Raw genomic sequence first — 24,365 nt, 5'->3', positions numbered from 1 at the left:
ACTGGCCAATTAAAATTCTCAAATATATCTGCATGTAATTAGATTTAATAATTTAGTAAACACTCATTTTCTGTTGATGTTTTTCTCAAAAATTATGCAAGGTAGTTTTTATTTGAAATGTTTGTTTGCAGAGAAAACTATTATTTTAATTGTTTGCATACAAAAACAGCTATTTATTATTATAAATATATTCATGATAATTAACACTGCCTCTTGACGACCAGAGGCATAGTTCATACGTCAGAATACTTCTGTATGCTGCCATTTACATTACGTGTTACGTAAATTGCCTGGAAAATTGCTTGGAAAAGCTGTCTGCAGAGGCAGGAGGTATTTAACATTCACCGAGATATTCTACAGGTATTATTAGGTTTCTTGCAGTTTTGTCATGATCAGAAGGCATGATTACTGATGGATTGGAATAAACTTCATCATAAAACTTTCAAGACAGAAAAATAAAAATGGGATAAAATTAATAAAACAAAACAAAACAGATATAAAAGTAATGGAAAAGGGATTAAAAATCAATATAATTTTTTTTTATGAATTTAATAGAGCAGAATGTTGCTTTATAAATAACTGAAAATGTTTTTTTATTCCTTTTGCATATGTATAAAAAATGCATAAAATTATAACAATGATATTTGTATGGTGCCAATAAATTTGTGTTTTAAAATGTATTTTAAACGTTCTTACATAGACTTATAAAAATAAAATTAGATAAAAAAACAAAACAAAAACAATAAAAACAGCACCTACCTACCCTACCTGTTTATGAAAAAGATGTTACCCCAACCACACAATTGGTTGTCTGCTTAGCGCCGTGGTTAGGGTATACTCACTTTGCACCAAGGTGACCCAGGTTTGATTCCCTGTCTGTGCACATGTGAGTTTGGTTAATGGGCACCAAGCATAACATCCGAGTTTTCTCCGGGTTGTCTGGTTTCCCCCACAACACAAGACCACACACTCTTGCACAACATCATGCCAACAAGAGTGACTTAGTATAAGTTATCATAAGTTTCTTCACAATTGTTGTAAAATATATAATGTTAAACTAACCACACAATATTTTTGAGGGGCTTTAGCTTAAGATCAATTTTACATCTTTGCAACCGCTCATACAGTTTTTCGTCTGATGTCTGTGCGGCTTACACAAGACATTTTTATGTGTACATTGTCAGTGTTTATAAATTGGTCTACTGTGATGTTTAAACTAAACACGCAATTATTTTTTTTGAATTTAGCTTAAGATCAATTTAAGATCTTTGCAACTGCTTGTATAGTAATATTTTTCGTCTGATGCCTATGTGGCTAGCACAGGACATTTTATTTGTACAGTGTCAAGGGTTTATAAATTGGTCTACTATGATGTCAGAAGTATACGGAAAGTAAAGATGTAGCCATTCATCACATTAGAGGACAGGATTATAGATTACTCTGCCCTTGGTGTAGACAGACCAATTTTTCATGATACACAGAAGTAAAATTTCACCAGTAACACAAAATTATCAGTAAATAATGTGGTTTTGTCCGATCTCAGCCATGGTAACAAATGTGTCCCTTAGGTAGTATAGTCTGTATTTTGCGTCTTTGGAGAAGTTAAACTGGCAGCTTCTTTGGTGGCAGCCGGTGTCTGTGAATTATTACTAACTTGGGACTGCCTAAGTGGAACATTTAATAGTCCAAAGTCTGAATGTCTGATGGATAGTTAACAAAATAAGTATTTCAGTAACGGAAGTCACAATTGTTAGTGATTCTTGTCTGGCTCATGAATAGCAGTAAATTTGTTAAACTTGAAATGTCCAATGTCTAACAATCTTGAAATAGTATAAATCTAGGTGAAATGCTGGTTTTGGACTCTGGACTTCAGCAGGCAATTGTATACAAAAAAAGTTGTCCACTTGAAAACTTGATAATTGGTAAATTATTATTATTTGGCCTTAAAAAAAGGTTTATTCTGGTCACCATACCGACTCTATCTATTTGCCACTGCCTCATTAAATTTAACTTATCATAGACATTTTGGCTTACTTGAACCAAACCAAAGATTTGACCAGTTTTTGAATTGTTATATTGTTATTCGCTTTCTTTGTTGAAAGTGTTCTTTAAGGTTTTTTTCCTAAGGAATATTTATTATATATCATATGTCAAGTTTTCTGTAATTTTATCGCATAAATACTAACTTAAAATCAAACATAATTCTTCCGTACAATTGTACTAAAGTAGTTGAATGCACCCTCTCACTTTGAAATTCAATGCAATATTTAAGCATCTGTTAACGATAGGTTCATTAATTTACTTAAACTTGCTTAAACTGATTACCATAACTAATGTCCCGAAGCTAAAAGTAATTTGCCGACTGGTAAAACAAAACATTTGTTCCCATCCTAATCTCCTTGCGGACAAAATTGAATTTTCATAAATGGTTTACATAAGGCATTGTCTCTTGCTGGAGAGAGTATTGATTGTACATTAAGTGTTCAGAGGACTTCCCGGTAAAGAGGACCATCTCATCACAGATTCTGCATTATAATGGCTTCTGTAATCTGTCACAAGGATGTCTTGTTGTCTCCGGAGAATGAGAGGCAGTGCTCCAGATAGCCTGTTTTTGAGGGTAGTCCGCCCTTGTCCCTTTTCTTATTGCCCTGTTTCCTTAACTGGGTGATGCCTTTTTCACAATTGCTCTTTTACCGCCTTATATCACGTTATCACCATAGATTGAGGGCACTGTAATCTGATGTCATAATTGAGACATATTGCGCAATACTCATGAAAGTTGTGTTTCCACGTGGTGTGTTGAGCACATGGCCATCACCATGCTGCCCTTTTGACTGGTGATTGCTGAAGCTGCCAATGTAAGCTACACAATGTTTTAGAGGTAATCCACAGCTTTCACTGGAGGCTCCTAATTTTAGATATTTTTGGCCTGGTACGTAACTCCACCATAAGTTTTTGCCTGGTACATTACCCTACCCACTGTCTATTCCAGAATCATGTATATGGCCAGTTTTAGTAATACAAAGTGTTGTAGAAGCGACCCTATGCTTTTTACTGGTGGCTTATTGGGTGTCTGACTTCTAGATTGTTTAAGCCTGGTACATTACCCCGCCCACTGTCTATTCCAGGTTCATGTATATGGATGTTGGTAGCCTCATTCATGAAGCTGCCAGTCTCGGCTACACACAGTATTGTAGGAGCCACCCTTGGCTTCTCTCTGGTGTCTCACGGGGTGTCTGGGGTCAACTGGAAACAGCTCGGCATGATCGGTGAGTCATTACACGTATTGGACCAATTGTGAAGTTTAACAATGTTGTTAACGTCATCATTGTTTACTTTGAAATCTACTGCTTTGTATGTTAAGTGGATACGCTAATTTTCTGCTATATTTTAAGCTATATTTGTGACAACTTTTTCAGCTTTGTACTTGTTTATATTTAAATATATACGAGCACATCCGGAAATAAATCACCTTTAAAAGTTAACAACGATGATGTTAATCTCATTGTTAACTTAATCATAGTTCTGAACAATCAGCTCAATATAAAACCTTATGATCCTTGTTTCAGCCAATATAGGTTAGGAGATTTTTCCAAATCTTACCACAAATTCTCAAAATATCTTGAGCGAAACGTGTTAGAGGAACCTATTTCATGAAGCCAAATTGCTTTTTTTATCTGGATAATCGTTGAAAAAAGATAGACATAAATCAAGCTATAAAAAGCTGCAAATAATCATATTCATATCATGTAAGACAACTCTGTATTTCTGTTTCAGTCGGGTCATGGTTTGCCTCCCCTCTTCTGTCAGGGGGCATTTCAACATTATTATTCTTCTTTCTCTTCAAAATGGTCCTCTCAAAGGTATGTATTATTCAGTGAAATAATAAACATTGAATTACATTTAAGTCTTTCTGGCTGCAAAAATGTAATATTGAGGCCACAATTATTTTTACTTTTTAACTTCTTAATTCTGTAATGAAATCCTGTCAAAGAAACGAAATGAGAGTCAAAGAGTGGATGTTCAGAACAACTTCACTTAAGACAAAAAGAACTTTTAATTAATTTAAAGAATGCTCCTTTAAGTTATAGTAAGATCACATTTTAATGATTTTGAATGGGTGGAGTGAGCATAGTGAATAAGCCCTTCTTAATTATTGAAATATTACTTCAGGTTATCTTAACTGTTTTAGAATACCACCTTATTGGCTGACTGGTTTAGAATACCACCTTATTGGCTAACACATTGTCAATGCAAAATCTTGACGAAGGGAGTGTGTATCAGATGAGTGGCAGTAGGTTGACCTTCAAACACCTGCTTAAGTTCAAATTCTTCATGATTAAGCCTAGTACTTAATGATTGCCAATCTGCAAATCCATTGGCTGAAAATGTAGGTTGTATTCTAAGTAAGGTAAATATGAAGAAATAAAATCAGAACTGTGACCAATTTGTATTATAGGAGAAACCCCTGGAACCTGGCCTAATGTTGCTACCTCTGTTTTACGGGCTCACCATTGCCATCAACTTCTTCTCAGTCTTCTACAAGGGATCTCAGCGTGAGTACTTAAGACTGTTATTATGCAACTTGGTACATATGTTCACTTTTATAATGAAATCAAACTGACATTGTTATGGTTAAATTAGGTAGTTATTATAACTATTTAAGTTGTAATCATGCAACTTGGTGCTCATGTTCATTATTATATAAATGACAATGGGCAAATATTGCACAATTCAATGTTTTAATTCAATATTTCATTATCTAACTTGTACCAAACTAAGTTGGGAATGTTTATTGACTGAGTTTGATCAAAAGGTAGATCGCACAATTAATTTTAGAGTTATGGCCCTTGTATTTTCAAAATTGGACTAAATTCACATTCAAGTAATTGGATGCTCCCAGCAGGCAATTGTATCTATAATTTGTGGTATTCCTAGTTTCTAATAAGTCAAATTAAAAAGCTTAGTTTATCCTTCTTCAGCATGAAGATATCTGATTGAGTGAGAATTGCAGATTCTAATTTATCAAGTGAGCGAGGACAGTTTTATTTTCATAAGTGATAAATTTCCATAAATCATCAAAAAGCATACATATTATAAATTAAGGCTCTTTCATGTTAACATTTCTGCAGGTAGCCAAATTCCTGTATATTTCAGTGTTACATTTCGACAAGATACCGCTGTATGGGACATTCATCATTACATTCGGCGCGGCCGCCATAGTTGCTATGGTTGTGAGATTCATCATCGTCCCATGGCAGAGGCAGAAAATTACCAGTAAGTAAATCAAAGATTTTCTTTTCTTTTCTGTTCTTCGAAAAGAAAACCCGTTTTATTCATGGATACGATTTCTCCACAGATTTCAATTCAGTCATTTTAACCTTAGTGAAAATGAGGCAGGGTTTCTGAAGTTCAGGATTACTCCTGAAATCAGGATTGAGTGCTTTTAACTTCAGACTATCGTACACAGTTTTAAAGATTGTTTTTTGCTTGATCAGTACAATGTACAAGTCTTAGAATGATCAAAACTATGTCTTAAAAACTAATGTGAGAAGAGGTTATTATAAAACCCATTCAAAGGGGGTCTAAGTCCCTTCACACTGCTTTGGGCATAAATCCCTTATATTCCCTAAAACAGACCCTCCTCCCCTGCTATTTTCAGGATTGACAAGCTGATTATCAGTTGTCAGAATCCTATATGATGTGATCATGTTTGAAAATAAGCGTGAGATTTTCTTATATACTGTCTGATGACATTTGGCTCTAATCAAATTTGACAATGTCTGTTATGCGAAATACTCAATGGCATTTAGAAACCATATCGGATGAAAACAATGGTGTTGACATAGTGTAAACATGAATAGTGAGAACAAAAGCCACATGCCTGCATAATTGGACTAGGGCACTTGTGGCCTAGTTCATAGCCGTAATCGCGATGTCTGCATTTTCAAGCCGAATCTGGGGGTTCACACGTAATGTAATGTATTCATAAGCTGTATTTTGATTGGATTGCCGTTAGCAAATTTGAACTATCAAAGTAGTACCAGAACTGATTACAATGAAAACATCCAATAAAAATAGTTCTCCTAACAAGACAAGCTAATTGTATGTTCTTTTAATGAAGCACAAGAAATGGGTACGTAGCAAGTGAGTTAATCGGGTTAACTACATGAATGTTCTTGCATACGGTCAGATTAAATGCAATAAGAATATGAACATTTTGGAAAAGTACGCATCAACATTTTTTTTGTATACCTTACCACATTGATTTGTACGTAAAGGTTAACCATTTATCATTAAGATCCATTATTGTATTAGTTGATTTTAGATACTAACATTGGATTGTTTTTATGTGTAATTCATATTGATAAACCAATTTCTATGTTTAAAGTGACACTCTTATTTAAAATCAATACATACATATGTCTAATAAACAAAATTTTTAAGTGATAAACCTTTAACAAACTACTAAATAATGCATTTATGAGAAATATTAATTACTGATAACGAAATTGTAACCGTGTATTTAATAGCTGAAAATGCACAAATATTTAAAATGACTGTTGAGAGCTAAAAGATTTACAGCTATATACTACATGTAAGTTATAAATACTGTGTTTTCTGCACTTTTCTTTCAAATTGAACATGGTATCCTTCATAGGAACCATTTTATTTTTTCGATATTTATTCATTATTTTGTATAAATAAAAACAATTATATAAATTGTGGTACATCTTATTTGGGAGTAAGAGTGAATCTTTAATTTTTATTGATTAATCATTGTATTAATTTTGCATGGATCACAATTTTTTAATAATACCATAACGACGCTACTGTAATGATGATATATTAAAGCTGCACTCTCACAGATTTACCCTTTTTACAACTTTTTTATTTTTTTGTCTTGGAAAGAGCAAATTTTTGCGTAAATATCTGCAAACCAATAATTTAAGACTGCTGACAAAAGATCAGATCACAGATTTTCATATTTCCATTCGAAAATTAATATTTTATGGCTTAAACGGTTTCTTACGGTTTAAGAAAAATGCATAAAAAAATCAATTTTTGAACTTAAATATAAAATTTTGCGACCTAATGTTTTATCAGCAGTCTTATATAATTGATTTCCATGAATTTTCACAAAAATTGGCTCGTTCCAAGACAAAAAATAAAAAAGTTGTCAAAACGTTCAATCTGTGAGAGTGCAGCTTTAAAGGGAAGTAAAAAAACTGTTAAACTATGACTGAATTCCAATCTTATTCATTTGTTTCTTAAATAATATAATGCCGATATAAAAAAAAATGCATCCGTGAAAACTTAAAAAAAATATATTCTAACTTAATATTTTTTAATTTTAAAACAAAACATTAGCAGGATTTTTTTTGAATTTATGATGGCTGGATTACCTTAATCTTGTTACATGATATTTAATGGCTATCAGATAAAAACAAAGAAGTTTACATAGGTAAAATGTTGCACGGTGTAGTTTATACAGTACAGGCCATGAGTGAAGAAACGTGATTGCATCCATGTACATTGTTTTATCACATTAATCTTGTTACATCTGCTCACAGGTAACTAGCAATTACGAATTACGTCACAGCTTGTTCAGTATATCCATTCTTATTAATAAAAATTAATCTTGGTATTGTACCTGTGTAGACTACATGCGCTCTGCTCGTGGGCACAAGGTGAGTTCAAATGTAATACATGACTTTAAGTCTTAATCATTAAAGGTTATTTTGCTCGACATATTTTAATATAAATTCTACATTTTTATACAAATATGACAGGAATAATTCATTTTGTAGAAAAAGTATAAAAGAATGCCATTTCATTTTTAATTAAAGCTTAAAAATAATAATTGTTTGTTTCGGATAACCTGACCCTACCTTATAAAAGCAGCCGACCATAGTTATTTAAAAAAAAAAGAAATGGAAAAAAAACCACAATAAACCCATTTTTTTAACATAAACGGTCAAAATAAAGTTCCATAACAACAAGAAATAGCGCTATTTGCAAGAAAATGATCTTGACATAAATTATCTTTGAAAAAAAATCCCTAAACATACTGCCTTGTAATTTAGTGGATGTTAACCTTAACATTTTTTTTTAAATCCTTATTACTTATATATTACTTTTTTTGTTCAAAGGAATGCATTAAATCACCCAATTTTAACACATAAAAATTTTGGGGAAAAAATGTCACAAACATAACCTGTGAGAGGCCCTAAATCTACTTAGCAATTCATTTAATCACTCAAATTTATCACATTTAAAAAAAAAAAAGGCCTCAAAGTGATTTCTGTGAGAGGCTTTAAATTACCTTATCAGCTCCCCCACAAATCTGAAAGGCTCACACATGATACACTGATGTCTGTACAGCATGACTGAATTATAAATAACATGATTATTTTGAAGTTCCAAAGTTCTCTATGACACAGCTTGTTCAGAAAATCCATTATTAGTAAAAATTAATTTGGGTATTTAACGATTGTTGAAGCCAACATGGGCTGGCCTTGTGCCCACGAGGTTGCATGCTTTAAATGTAATTCATGGCTGTTAGTCTTAATCATTATAGGTTTAAATTAGACTTATTTTACTCTACATATCTTAATATAAATGCTACATTTTCTTACAAATATGACAGAAATAAGAAAATTTTAGGCTTAAATTAACCTATTTAATTAATCAAGTTTTGTTTTCAAGTAAGTATTAATATATAAATGTTTGTATTAATAGCAATTCATTTAATCACTCAAATTTATCACATTTAAAAAAAAAAAAAATCTCACGAACATGAATTCTGTGAGAGGCTTTAAATATACTTATCAGCTCCCCCACAAATCTGAATGGCTCACACATGATACACTGATGTTTGTACAGCTTGACTGAATTATAAATAACATGATTATTTTGAAGTTCCAAAGTTCTCTGAGCTTTTAAATGTCACGTTTTTATTGATATGGCCTCACCAATTTATTTATTTTTGTTCCATGGATTGTGGCCAGAATAAAAATGGAGTGAGCAAGTGCAATAATTAAAAAAAAACAAAAAAAAAACATTATCTTTAAAGAAAGGAGGATTTGAGGGTGAAACAGTTATTTTCATGCATAATTTTATTTAATTTAATTTAGGATGATTAACCTGAATTAAAATCCATTTATAATATATATGCTCCATTCTGGGTATAATTTAGGCATGCACCTCACCGTAAGGAAAGTTTATATAAAAACTTACTATTGTTAGTCTCCTTGAAGTGGTCTGAGACAGAAAGTGGTTTTTCATGTAACTTAAAAATAAATGTTTAAAAAAACTAATAAAAACTGGATTTTTTTTCATTTACTTAAAGTTGAAACAAAGTAACTTCGGTGTGGTTGTGGGTTCGACCCCCAACAGGGGTCCTTTCTCCTGGCCTTTCAAAATGAACACCAGTATTGGATTTACCCAGGAAACGGACTCGAGCATGTTTCTATAAGCTATGGCTTTCATCAAGCTCAAAGAATTTATTTTTTTCTAAACTAATTTTGGTGTGGCCTATGCAGCCATTAAATACTGCACTGGCATTGTAATGTTTTGATTGCATTCATTGACAGCCTTTTTGACCTTATTTTTTTCTGCTTACTCTGTGAAACAGTTTAAAGACGATGTCAATTAATATGAATGTAAATTTGTAGTCTGATATGCAGTGTATTTAATTAAATGCTTGTTTCAATTTGTTCTGCATCGCTCAGGTCTTGTTTTATGAACAAAAACAATCAATTCGGCTGATTGAAATGGTAATTAACTTGCTGAAATTTTAACTGCATGCATAAGTCTGACCAGTTAACCCATATTTTTGGACTTCTTTAGTCAGCAATTGACACTAAACATGCCTTTTTGTACCACTTTTTTGGACGACGAATTTCTTAGGCCATGGCTTACATGCACTAAGTTATTTCTTTGCCAGGATTAGCTCATTAAGCTTCGCCTGGTTTATAAGATTGAGGTATTGTCATCTTATTTTAGTCTAGGTGTTTTCATTGTCATTGGCCAGGCCTAAAAAAAACATTTGGTTCGGGTTACCCGACCCTACCTATGGCGCCTACCTAGGCGCCGACCCTACTGTTTTTATAGTCAGTTTGAAAAAAAATGAAAAACTTAAAAAAAAAAAAAAAAAAAAAAAAATCTTCTTTTTTTTTTGGTTTTTAAATATGGAGTTTAAAACCTTAAATGTTAATACCGGAGATTACTTTAACACTATTCTCCAATGATGAAAATGACATTCTTATATTAAGCCTAATAAAAAAAAAGAATAAAAAAAAAAAGAAGCCTACCTACCCTACATATTTTTGAAAAGGATGTAACCCTAACCAAACAATTATTTTTTTTAGGCCCCAGCAATAGTTTGAAAAAAATTTCCGCAAGTAAAAAAGCGTTCAAATTATTTGAATGAAACTTAGTACACATGTTGCCAGCGACAGTATGCCCATGTGTAGCAAGTTCCATAACTCTTGATAAATCTAATTTATTACTGTTATTGTTACTGTTTTGTTTTTATTACCCCTTTTGTAATAAGAAAGAAAAAAACAGAAGAGCATTGGAAGCCACCTGTGGTTCTCTTGTTCGTAATCAAAATGTGAAAAATATTTTAACCCACTGCATTCTTCTGTTTCCAGATCATGTTCAGTTTCTTGTGAGGCAGAAAGAAGAGGAAGGGCTGATTGAAAGCGATAAAAACTGTAAGTTGAGCGATGTGATTTGTCCGCAGATTTGTGGGATTTTGCTCATCAAAATAAATGGCTCCAGGAGCCCAGATTTTTTTTATATTTATATATTGTAATTTACTTGCATAAGTCTCAACTGCAGTGCTTTGGGTGTTACTTTATTTTTTTAGTATTGACATTCCAGTTTGCAGTTTGAAGGTGGAGAGCCCTCAAAGGGGCTTAAAAAGCCAGTTTTGCTTCTGTGGCACGCTGCTTAACGAGCTATCACGCTTATTTTCCCAAATGAAAAAGCACTGACAGTAAAATTGTCTGAAAAAAAAATCACTTGATGCTGGCATTGTCTTTTCAACAAATGATCATACAATCACTTTTTTGTCATTGTTTTTTTTGATGATGACAATTTCGAAAATTGGCATAAGATTGGATAAACATGTTTTGTGTTGAATAATGTGTACCAGCCTAGTTTCTCTTTAGCTAAGATGTGTTTGTCCGTTCTTCCAGACCAGGACACACTGACAGCACAGTCCAAGGAGGCTCAGTACTTGTCACAGCTGAAAGGAAAAGAAAATATTGGTTAGTTTTCCCTTACTTCAAAGGCAACCTACTTTATTAACCCAGTTTTAACATAGTGAAACCTAGTTATTAGAAAACCAAATGTCGTTGTTCAGACAGGTGGGCGGTGTATAACTCGCCTATTAAACTGAATAACTTAGGTTAAGTTAGGATTGACATATCTTGACCAAACTTTGTTTATAGGAAGAGATTAAGGAAACATTTCATGGGATTGCGTTTGGGGCACCTAAGGTCAAGGTCAAGGTCACTGAAACTATAGCTGGAGAAATGGTTGAAACAGAATGACTGAAGTTTAGGTTGATATATATCTTGACCAAACTTCATACATAGGAAGAGTTTATGGATATCTTTCATGGGATTGTTTTTGGAGCTCTAGGGTTAAGGTCAAGGTCACTGTTAATAATTTTTTTTATAAAAACTGTTGAAAATAAATAACTTAAGCTAGGGTTGACACAGCTTGACCAAACTTGAAGTATAATAAGAGTTTGTGGATAACTTTCATTGGATTTCATTAGGGGCCCTAGGCTCAAGGTCAAGGTCACTGTTACTAAAAATAACAGTTGGAACTGAATTACTTAAATTATGGTTGACATATCTTGACTAAACTTAGTATTTAGAAAGAGTTGTTGGAGGACTTCCATGAGTTTGCATTTTTGGCCATAGAAGTTGAGGTAAATGTTACTAAAATTAAAAAAACAAATCTGTTGAAACTGAATCATACAATAAAGGACAAAGTTCTTCTGTCAGTCATTGAATCATTGGAATCCTGGTTTCATCATATTGCAGCGTTTCTTGTTCAATTTTTAAATACAAAATTAAAGTATGAGTGAGACATGAAATAAATTCAAAGTTAGTTATTAAGGTTTGCACTGACTTCAGAAGTAGTATAGAGTGTGTTGTATGAAAAGTCTTTAAATTTGCAAAACACTCCCTAAAACTACTTAAAATTTTATTTTGCCTTGAAAACTGCTTGTAAAGTGCTTGTTTACTTTTTTTTTAAAATAGTCCTTAAATTCCCTTGTTCTTTTCCATGTCTGTAATAAAAAAGTTCTATCTTTACAGAAATGGTTTGATGTTATTGAACGCTTTGCTAGTAACTCTTTGCTATTTAAATCTGTTGAATTCCTTTAAATCTTCTTGATTTTTTTGCCAGTCTGGTTGTATGAACCCTGTTATTAAGTTGAAATACTCTTAAAATGTATGCTTGATAAATGAATATATTACCCAACAGACTTTTCAGCTTTTATGAAGAAATTATAGAATATTTGATAATATAGTGTAAATATTGTATATGACCCTATTTCTGTATTTGGAGTGACAGGCCTAAATAACATGTTACTATTTTACCACTAGCTAATTAACATACGAGTTCGCAAAACTCGTCAGACCCACCAGCCTGAGTGAATGCTGATAAAATTTGTATAGAAATGGAAAAAAATTGACAAATTTCACGGACAAGGAACAAAAAGTAATGAGAATGATTCTTCCGGCTGTAAAACAGGAAGTCAGAATGTCTTGAACACATCTTTGTTGCTTTGAACTTCCCATCTGTATTCTTATTTCTATGGCCAACACCCTTTTCATTTCAGACCCCATCAGTTTGGAGCCAAAGTTTAGCAGCACACCTGCAAAAACCAAGCTACCCCTGGGAATACATGATTCGAACGTTGATGATGGGGTCGCTAGCGTTGCTCAGAGCAAGTCGAACATCAGTATGAATAGCAAATCAATCAGTATGAACAGCAAGTCGTTATTGATTAAGCCAGAGGTGCATGAGAAAGGTTCGTACTTTGTAGGGGTAGGAGTGAGAATCTTCTGCCCATTTGGGATTTTTTTTCATCTCCTAGGCAAAAACTATGACCAAACTGTTTTGTTTTGTTTTATTCTTAGAGACTTGTACAGATTCGTTGAAATGCGATCTAAGGCTTCGTGAAAATGTTAGAATATTTTAAATGATTTATTGATATAATTTTATGAACCATTTTATCTTGGTTTTCTTCATATTTTTGAAGAAAATCTTAGCATGAAGTTAGTTAAGATAGAAAAAATCATTTTCACAAGCTGTTCTAACATTGTCATTTTCACTCTCTGACTCTATGTAAAAACTGTTGCAGCAGAAGCGCCAGCAATACGCTTTGGAATAAATTCTGCTGTGAAAGGCCTAGTTTAAGGAATGTTTAACATGATAATCCCCTGCTGTGCATCTCCTGCTAATTGCACTGGTGTCACAGTAGGGGCCAATTTCCTGTTTATTTCTTTGTTGGCTCAGGGCCATTTAGGGTCCATTTCTATAATTAAACCACCAAAACTGAACAGCAAGATATTCAGATCAGTGATTTGATAAGAAAATTAGGCATTTAGTTTTAGATCAATACACAGACATTGTGTACACGGTTATACATGTTTTTTGGGGGGTGGGGGCACTAGTAGAAGGATTAAACGAGGCCTTTAAAGCCATGTTACCAAATTTTATCTGGAGCTGTGTAATTTTACGAAGTATTATAATAATTATTGACTCTGGTTACAGGTGCCAGCAATTTTCCTGTGGTGGAGAATGGGGTGACAAACCCTGTAGTTAATGTGTCCGGCAGCTCGGTCAGCATAGAAACAGACGAGAGTTTCGACATCAGCGAAGATGTGAGTACAGGGTGTTTTTTTTGGGGGGGAATGTTTTTACATTTGTTGTTGAGCTATTAAGTTATAATTTAGCGAAGAAAAAATGATAATTTTTTCCCAATTTTTTATACATAAATTTCATCCCAAAAAGGAGGGAAAAGTTGGTCCAATTTGAACAAAAATAACAATAGTTGGTCTTTTTTCTCAGTGTCAGCTTATAAACTTATAGTGTTGAATAACTAATCATGTTTCCCTTAATTTCTGGCGTGAAATTGGCTGTGAAAAATATTAAATAAGCAAAAAGCACTGGGGGGTTGACAAAGATGTAATAAACTGTCAATTTTCATTATTCAATCATTAAGATTGTTATTCATGTCATCTAACTATTATATAAATATGAAAGTATGTAAGGTGTCATTTTTACAAGATTTAGAAGGACACTGGGAAATGGGGTACTATGTCTTATAACCATATTTACCTTTTTCTATGCAGGAAAAGCGAGAGTTGGCCCGTAACAAGATCAAGGAGACCCCTGAAACGGTGTCCTTGTTTTCATTTCTCCAAGTTCTGACGGCCGTGTTTGGATCGTTTGCTCATGGTGGGAATGACGTCAGGTAGGTTTTAAGTCTTCTTATTCATTACTTTTATGATGTATTAAAGAGGTTTTTCTTAAATCATGGGCTAAATTTATGTGAAAAAAGAAACTTTCTTTTCATTTGGTACACATGTTGTCAGTAAGGCAAGATATATGTAAAGGCCCATAAATTCGACTTATAATTGTTGAGGCCCTTAAATGGAACAAAGGGCAGTCTAAGCTTCTCAAAGAGCCCCGCCTTCGTTTTATTAGTGAAGTTTGATAAAATGATCAGTTTCCTCAAACACTTGGATAAACCTGTTTCCAAAATAATGTTTTGACAGTGCTCCAGCAGGCGGCGGTTTTGTAAAAGGTCTTGTTGAAGTGTTTTAAGAAATTAAACTCTCAATCAAACTCTGGTAAAAGACCAAAGGCGGGGCTCTGTGAGCTGGGTGGACTGTGCTATGTTTCACTTAAAATGGTGAAGAAATAGTAAAGTTATCTTTGTTTAAAGTCTTCAAGCAAAATAATTGCCTTCCGATGTAGCATTGTTGACGTTATTTATCACATAGTATACACACACTGTATAAGGGACTTCAGATGTTTCGAAGAATTAGGACATGAACTCACAAGTATTGGCATTTGCTTTTCGGTGCTGTATTCATGATAATCTGTTATTCAAGCCTGTTTCTCTCTACTCCAAAGCAATGCCATTGGACCACTGGTAGCCCTGTGGATCACAGCGACAACTGGCAGTGCCGCCCAGAAAGCCCCAGTGCCCATATGGATCTTGTTATTGGGCGGCTTGGGTATTTCACTGGGCCTTTGGATTCTCGGGCGAAGAGTGATGAAAACCTTGGGCGAAGATCTAACTAAGATTACTCCATCTAGGTGAGTGGGACGTTTGATTTCGATACTTGTGCACTTAAAAAGTGGAACATTTGTTAAGTTTTGAATATTCTAATTTAATGTAACATGATTGTGAAAAAAAGCTAAAAACTGATTATGAATCACTTTAAAGTTAGTTTCCAAAGCAGAACTTAGAGCTATGTCCTTTTTGAGAGGCAAAGATGGTGGGGATCGAACCCACAAGTTCTTGGGTGAGAGGCGCACACAAAGACCACTGTTGCCCTCGTAAAGTTGGACATGTCAATGTCTTATAGCTTACAATTCTAATTTACATGAAGAACATTAAAGACTATTACCCTGATATAATGGGAAAATTATCATGCATTGGTTCATTTTAAACAGTAAATGTTTAAATTAGAAATCGAAAGTGATTTTCAATCAATATGTATGTATTTGTTTTCAAAAGCAGTGGTAAAATTAACACAAGCCTGCAAGCCCTGCACTGGTAAAATGTCTACTGGGCTTGCTAAAATTTTAAATTTTATATAGCAGGGCTTATTAAAAAGTTTGATTCCAAGCAATAGTATATGAATTTCAGCTTGTTCATTCAAAAGTCTAAATTCAATGACTGCAAACGTATGAAAAAAAAACATTTACAATATAAAACATTTAAAACATTTCATTAATAAAAATAATATAGCTAATCAATTGTTTACTGGTTTCAGTGGGTTCTGTATTGAGGTTGGCTCTGCATTGACTGTCCTTCTGGCCTCCAACATCGGCATCCCCGTCTCAACAACGCACTGCAAAGTTGGCAGTATCGTCTTCGTAGGCTGGTTCCGGTCTCGGGACGGCGTCGACTGGAAGTTGTTTAGGAACATCATTATCGCTTGGTTTGTGACCCTGCCTATAGCGGGTGGATTGAGTGCTGCGTTCATGGCTGGTTTACGTGAACTGGTCTGAATCTGGGTTGGAGTCTTCTAGAATCTAAATACAGAAAGATGTGCAGATCATTTCTCTACCTCTTTTGAAGTGATCACGACATTCAGTTGTTGAATTGTTCAAACGATTTGTGATATGTTCATTTGCCCATAACCAGGAATCATGGGGTGTGTTTCATTTTAATTGTTGAGCGGGGTTCGTATATGATCACCATTTCCTCCTGGGCTGCGTTTCATTTCTTAGTTGAAGTTATCTGAAAAAATCGCGCAATCTCCCAGGCTGCGGTGACTATAGGACTATATAAGAGTTACGAACGACATATGGTGAAATTTGTATGACTTCATAATTATAAGGTACGAACATCATTAACCTGAAGATGGAAAATGCTAAATGTAATCGTAAAAACTAATCGGTGCTTGAAAGACTTATAGTGAAGACGAGCTAACCTCAATAAACAAAACCTGCCAATTCAAGAGAAAAAAGTGGTAAATCACCATTGCCATCATGTCATGTGTGATATCATCCAGGGCTCGAAAACCATCTTCAATGAGCCAATAGGCTCTTGTTGTTTCAGGGGTAAAAAACAACAGCCATGGCTTTAAGAGTGAAAAGCTCTTTTATCCATTTGTAAGAACTTTAGATGAGCCTAAGGTCTGTTGATGTTTTAGAAAAAAATATCAACAGCCATTGATGGCTCAATGACTTGCGATATTGAGTCAAATTTCTGTTGATATTTTGGAAAAATGGAATCAACGAAATCAAGAAAATAACACATTATTTATTTCATTTGCTCAGAAACCATTGTAAGAAATCATTTTTTGTGTGTGTATGTGTGTTTTGTTCAAGTTAAGCTGTGTAAATTCGTGGAAGTTTGCATTGTATTTCATAGACATTTGTTATGTGTGTATGATTTTATTGATTTTTGCTTGAATATTGTTCTGTTATTTTCTGATGTTTTATATAAGTTGTTGAATTGTTTTTTTAAATAACTTATTTATCTTTAAAACTATGATTTTTGTTAAGAGATTAATAGCCAGATCTACAATTCCACATGTTTTGAAGTAAATTTGTATGGTTTTTAGCCTAACATAACTCATACTGAACGAACCAAGTTAAACATTATCTCTACATGTACAGATGTTTGTTGTTGATGAAGTTAGATGTTTTATCTAAGAGCATTTACCCTTTCATAGAAAAATTACAAACTGGATAATGTAAATTTTTATCTTCAACAAGCCTGGCAACCTTTAAACTCGATCGGGTCTGTAACATTGTTGGATACCACTTGGCTAGATTTAATACAGGATCATAGTCATGAATTCAATAATCTGTATTTATGACCATCACAAATGGCAACACATTTTTTTCCTCTCATGAATTTGTGTCCATCTTTAATACTGGCTTAAAGCTGCACTCTCACAGATTGGCCATTTTGACAACTTTTTAATTTTTTGTTTTGGAATTAGACAATTTTTGTGTTCATGTCTCGAAACCAGTGATATAAGATTGCTGACAAAAGATCAGATCACTCTTTTCACATTTACGTTCGAAAAATTTATGTTAAATTGTTAAAAGCGTTACTAACGCTTTAAGAAAAATGAGTTTCAGGCATTAAGATAATTTCAATTTGAGACTCAAATTGACTGTGATTTTTATTGAAACCGGCCCCAGATACACTATTACGCTCTCCTATGTATGAAGTGTAAACGGAATAAAGTACCGTGGTAGTAGATGATGGCCTTACGTATGAAATTGCAGTTATTTCAACGGCATAATTTATATGTTTTGTTTGTACAATGATTCATAGTGATGACTTTGGCAGCATGGAAGTGAACAACTAGTCACCTCTTTATAATTTATACATTTTCAATGACAGCGGCATTCCTTAATTAGTTGTTATTCTGATAATGCCAGACCACTAAGTATCTTGTGGTTACTGTAAAAAGCTGACATAAGAACTAGGCTAGGTAGGTGGTGAAAACGTTTTATTTTGGAACATTATTTTATTGTGCACAAAGTATGTATTAAAGTGTATTGTTTACTTACAAGCACATTCTGTTGTGATGCCAAGAAAGTAACACAAAAACAAGTGAACTGTGCCACCTTGTTCAAATAATAATACTGCATTGTTTTAAGGTAAACCATCCATCATAAATTAAAGTAATTGCTACTGGTAAAGTTTCATTTTAAGTATGCAAAATGTTATGTTTGAATATTTTTAGAAGCAACATTATGGTGTGAGGGCTATTTCATTTAAACATATAAACCCCGGGAGGAAGGCACTTTTAAATAATGCCACCCCCATACGGAGGGCAATTTACCCTTTTGGAGTCCAAATTAACCGGGGGAAAAAGACACCCACCTATATACTATTCAAATAATTGTCTTCCCATCAGGGGTTATATGTTTTACTGGAATAGCCCTGATTCAAAAATGTTGTCCATGCAAAAATGATTGAATTGTTAATGAATATAAATTCAACATAGAAACAATCACAATTTTATTTCTAAAGTGCACTAGCACATCTTTGTATCCAAACAATCAATGGATTACCTTAAATATATTTATAAAGATAATTACATAAATATGGATTGGACACAAAAATAAGGTCAATAACTAGAACAACAGCATTGCTTTTAAGTGCTCCAACTAGGCCTATCGAACTGTGTGTGGCACTAAGCTACCATTTTGCAATACATTGTAAGTATTTTAAAGAATAAATTATGCGGAGAATTTATGGGTAGCTGCTTAGTAATCTGTATGTAATATATATACCAGTATATTGATATTTGTGTATATATTTATATATAAGTTTTATGTGTAAAAAATGAAATTCAACCAGTATTAAGTTAAGCTATTTTTAGCAAGTTTGTTGTTTTTTTCCTCACTTTTTTGCAAATGGTGCCTGGGCCTACAAATTGTAAAAATGGTGGCACGAAAATAAAACATATCTTGGATACATCGATGCTTGAAATATTGTTAAAAATCGTTTTTAAGAATGCTCACACTTTAAATTTAATGCTAAAATACACCTATAGAAAATATTTAACAACAGTCCATTGACAAAATGTCGAGTTATATTATTTTAAGAATTGGGCATTTTGCAACCACTTCCTGAAAAAAAATTCTTTTGGGGAATTATTAATATATATATGCCCCAGAATTCCGACCCTATTTACGGTAGGGAAATACAATGCTTAGTTATCATAATAGACATATCAATCCCTCAGCATGACAATTCAGAATTATAAAAGCTTGTTGGAAAGTTTATGTATATGTTAGCAGCTATTTTTTGTAGGCGGTCAATTAAGGGTCACATTCCATAATATGATTTGTTCCCCCCATGAAAACCTCATGCTATAAATATATCTGCTTGTTTATTAACAAAGAACATTATAAATGATGGTTGAGTGGTCGAGTTCTGTTCCTTTTTAAGATTTTTTACTTTGAATATCAATACCAAGTCTAATTGTTATACCAATTAATGGCTTAGTGGTCTATACACCATTTTGTAAACTATTCACTAACAAGGCCAGCCACTGTTTATATAAAGTGCTTCACCTGATTAAAATCAATGATGACTGACTGATGATTTAATGAAATAAATATGCTGGAAAAATACTGGCTTCCCATTAGACATAATATTCTGTTGACCACTAAATAAGATTTGGAACTCAGAATATGCAGTAATAAAATCTTGATTCGTTTATTGTAATTAAGAAAATTCTTTGTTCATTAATTATGTGCTCTTAATTTCTTATTTTGCCTGGTGAAATAATGAATTAAGCTTGCAGTATAATTGTTGTTCTTATTAAGTTATTTATTACAAGGTTTACAAAAATATGTGGTTTAGTTGTATAATATTAATGTTGAGTCACTTACTGCATTTTATTTTACTTGGTTAATGTATGCGTTTTGTTGGTCCCTGTTGATTCAAAGTGTATTTATGTTAAAAAAGTCTTTTTGAATCCTATTATAAATTAATACAAATTTTGGTACGGTATATAGATGATGTATAATAAATGTAATAAATTCGAAAAAAATCTACAAACATTTTATATACATGTGTTTACATTCAAATATGAAAGTATTGAGTAATCCATCTATTTTTTTCAGGACACTTATTTTTCAATTAATGACACAGTATGTTATGAATTTGTATATCCTTGCTAACATTAAAATATTGTTTTAAGCATATTTTTGTAAGCAATTCGTTAAGTTAAGGAACAGTTCAGTGTTAAAGATTTTTAAATCAAGCATTTCTGAATAGAACACGTTTTCAGCATTAAAAAGTGAGACATACAGAAAATAATAATGATTATTTCATGGACTACCTTCAAAAATGTGTCATTCTTCTACAAGTAATTAACTGCAAAGCCAGTGCCCGCATTTTTAAATCTTACTTACCCTACAAAAAACTCGTCTCCTGATTACGTGTTATTTGTTTTTATCTGAAATTACAAAAAACTGATTCATGTTCTGTTTAGTTTTTCAGATAATTTGTTTTCCTTTATACCGGTATGTGTCAATTGCAGTCCTTTATTAAGGCAATAATTGTGCTTTTAGTTTCTATTCATGGCTATTTGTTTGTGCGAAATCTTTATTTTTGTATATATACCAACCTGTCTTATTTTTATTTATAACCTTATTAAAGTTAAAAAAAAAATTAAAAAAAAAATTGAAAAATAGTGATAAAAAAAGAACAAAATGTATAAAAAAAATGAACTACTTTGAATGCAGTCTCAGTATTTTGTGATTATACAACTTTTTGAAAAGAATAATAATACATTATGTTGGCATCAACACACATCTTTTATGTTTTCAATAATCGATAAAGATAATTTTCTTTATTTTCAATAGATTTTTTTTTTTAAATTCAATAATTGGTTGAAGTTAATTTTATACCGGTAGTGATTAAATGTGATTTTACTATCTTAATTGAAAAGAATCACTTGCTTTATTTTTTTGACTTAAGAATTCTTCATGTTAGTTCATTGCAAAGTAGAATCAAAAAGTAAAAATATGCTGTTTTCATGTAGTTCCCACCAAAAAACATTAAAATCAAAATCAAAGAAAAAAAATATAAAAAAGTAAAAATAAAAAAAAAAATAGTGTAGTGCAGGTTGTTTTATCCATTTCTCTGTAAGTATGTTATTTCATTGATTTGGATGTAAACATTTAAAGAAATCTCATATCATTTTTGTTTTGTCTATGAATGTATTTTTTTCCAATGCTCACATTTTAGTTCTGAAATAAACAGAACAATTTAGTATATACAAATATGAACTTGGTTGATTGATTTTTATATGATACATAATTGATAAATATACTCAGGCTGAGTAAATGAAATGTTTCAGTTAAATTGCTAACTTACAAAATGTTCACAAAGCTGTTTTATGTTAACCGTATTTGTTCCAATAGATGTGCCCTGTGCATTTCATTTTTCAGACTGTGTAATACTTAAAAATAGCCCAGGGGAAGATCATTTGCATTTTTTAAATAAGGCATATGCGTCTTTAATGACAAATACGGTACGATACATGTTTACCTGTTATTTTTTATGATCTATTTACTTCGCCAATTTTAATTTCATGTTTTGGTGTCTTCATGAAGAAAAAGGTCTTCCAGATTTCAATGAATTTTCGTTTACGTGTACCCAGGGTTGCATTTACATCGCTAATTGCTATAATGGTGGTATTTACCGGCTATGCTTGCCATGTCGAAACTAGCGGAAATGGCTGTCAATCTACAAATGTATTCATAAAACAAGTCTGTGGCATTACAACACCAATATTTATGTCCACACTAAGTGTTCAAGCTTTTGTAGTGAAAAAAATATAGCTTAAAATATATATTTTAAATTATTTATATACATTGCACTATTTTGAAAGTAGTTTGAAAGCAATCTATACAACACTGAATATTTGCAGAAGAAAAGTTTCTTTAAAAAAACAAATGATTTATTGATGCTTGTAGTGACTTTCAAGAAGTCATGTTTTCTTACTAAAAGGAAACATTAGGCCGATCGTTAACTCTGTTAAAGTTAACAATGTGATTTACGTTATCGTTGTTAACTTTCATATCTTTGCTGTTCGGAAAGTTAAATGGATACATTTTTGTCAAATCTAGTTAAACATTCTGCAGATCACAAGTGTTTCAGTTAAACTTCCAGAACAGTAAATATTTGAAAGTTAACGACAATGAGGTTAATCATATTGTTAACTTCTGAAAGTTAACAATTGGCCCATTAATTGTATTTGATAATTAATGCAATCATGAATGGCCTTTTATTGACTATAGTAAGTTGGCCTATACCACAGGGAGCAGAAACAAATTATTTTGTTATATGTATATATACATATAGGCTAAAATAAACAAAAATAATTTGTTTCTGCAGCCTGTGGGCCTATACAAAGGTATTTTCTTCAACAATAAGATCTATATATGAATGCAATCATTTCTTTCAATATGTTTAAATGTATGCCATGTTTAAATCTGTCTTGCTAAGTGAAATATCTATGTATTCCCATGGACAGTGTTGTCATTTTTAGAATTTGTCATCCTACATTTCAAACTCACTTTTGATTTAAAATCTGCCATTGTCCACACATAAAAATCTCGCTTACGAACTTGTTACACATGGTACAAGTTCAACACCCTGGCCTTGTATGATTGTGTAGATGTATCATCTTTAATAAATTATCATCGATACTTATTTAAATATTTCCTTGATTTTCATCATTTGTGTGGAGTTTTTGAATCTTTGTTTTCCTCATGTTGCTGTTTATTTTAGATTATTTTCATTGGTGCGTAAATATGTGCTATGTTGCCCATATAATGTGTTATTTTTAGTGAATTGGGCACGCTGTCAGTTTGATAGAGAGAGACTCTTTTTAAAGACATCACATGTTGGGGGCATTGAAGCAATATCATTTTCTTCGAACATTTCCATCACTGTAATACGAATTGAATTATTTCTTTCATACTCAAATGTATAAATTTTTTATGGTTATTGTATTGAGTCTAAATTACTAGCTTTATAAACAACAACTTTACCAACACCAAATTTACCAACAACACCAACTTGACCAACACCAACAACTTTACCAACATCAACAACAACTTTACCCAAAACAACAACAACAATTTTACCAACAACAGCAACTTTTAATGCATAACATTATGAAGGTATCGAGTATGGTTTTATATTGTAATGTTAAACAACCTCAGAAGGTTCATAAGAAACGCACTCGCACCAATTAATATAATTCATATTATGTTTACAAAATACCAAACTGACAGTGTGCTCATTTACCATCATGTATTCGTTCATTTATCATGTCTATGCGTAGTATTAAGGGTTTTTCAAAGCAAGACAAAACGTGGTCCGTCCTCTGTCAACTCATGATTGGTGATTGCTTGATACTATTTTTTTTTTTTGAAAAAGATAATAAAATGAAATACATTTTACATAAATGTACTGTGAAATAAAACATAAAAAGGTGACTTGGTTTTTGTTTTTCTTTATTTGTTTCATTTTTGACCTCAAACTGTCAACTGTTACATGTGAGGATTTAATTTACTTGGTGTTCGTACGTATTTGTGTCCCAATGCCGGTCGAGGATTTACCCTATTTAATGTAGCTCCATATTATGTAGAGCAATTTTGACGGTGAATAAAAACATTTATTTCGGCCTGTGCTTGCTTCATTTTCAGTTGATCGCAAAAATGAACTTGTCAACATAAACTTGTACCCATTTATTTCGGCCTGTGCTTGCTTCACTTACAGTTGATCGCAAAAATGAACTTGTCAACATAAACTTGTACCCATTTATTTCGGCCTGTGCTTGCTTCATTTACAGTTGATCGCAAAAATGAACTTGTCAACATAAACTTGTACCCATTTATTTCGGCCTGTGCTTGCTTCACTAACAGTTGATCGCAAAAATGAACTTGTCAACATATACTTTGAGGGGTGAAAGCCAAAAGGTTCTATCTGCTTCTTTATTTAATGTCACTTTGAACCTTTTATACCAATGACTGCAGATTATAATTTGTTCATGTCTGCTACATGATGTGTTTTTTTTTTAAATAACAATGCTCAG

The 24,365-nt window shown here is 32.6% G+C and overlaps 1 protein-coding gene across 6 annotated transcripts in view; it reads left to right on the top strand.

Annotated features, from left to right (window-relative positions):
- Positions 1-23,766, top strand: part of LOC128205481 (sodium-dependent phosphate transporter 2-like) — a 45,867-nt gene extending 22,101 nt beyond the window's left edge. For all 6 annotated transcript variants that reach the window (XM_052907145.1, XM_052907143.1, XM_052907144.1 and 3 more), the window contains 11 exons: positions 3,129-3,269; positions 3,778-3,863; positions 4,460-4,556; positions 5,158-5,277; positions 10,659-10,721; positions 11,208-11,279; positions 12,869-13,060; positions 13,807-13,916; positions 14,388-14,509; positions 15,175-15,360; positions 16,044-23,766. In XM_052907145.1, coding sequence (XP_052763105.1) covers positions 3,129-3,269; positions 3,778-3,863; positions 4,460-4,556; positions 5,158-5,277; positions 10,659-10,721; positions 11,208-11,279; positions 12,869-13,060; positions 13,807-13,916; positions 14,388-14,509; positions 15,175-15,360; positions 16,044-16,281 — 1,427 coding nt within the window. In that variant the 3' untranslated portion in view covers positions 16,282-23,766. The remainder of the gene's footprint in view (positions 1-3,128; positions 3,270-3,777; positions 3,864-4,459; positions 4,557-5,157; positions 5,278-10,658; positions 10,722-11,207; positions 11,280-12,868; positions 13,061-13,806; positions 13,917-14,387; positions 14,510-15,174; positions 15,361-16,043) is intronic.
- The last annotated feature ends 599 nt before the right edge of the window (positions 23,767-24,365 follow it).

Source organism: Mya arenaria, chromosome 10 (genome assembly GCF_026914265.1).
Source record: "Mya arenaria isolate MELC-2E11 chromosome 10, ASM2691426v1".
Taxonomy (NCBI): Eukaryota; Metazoa; Mollusca; class Bivalvia; order Myida; family Myidae; genus Mya; species Mya arenaria.
Note: the sequence above shows the minus strand (reverse complement) of the source record. Positions and strands in the feature narration are given on the sequence as shown.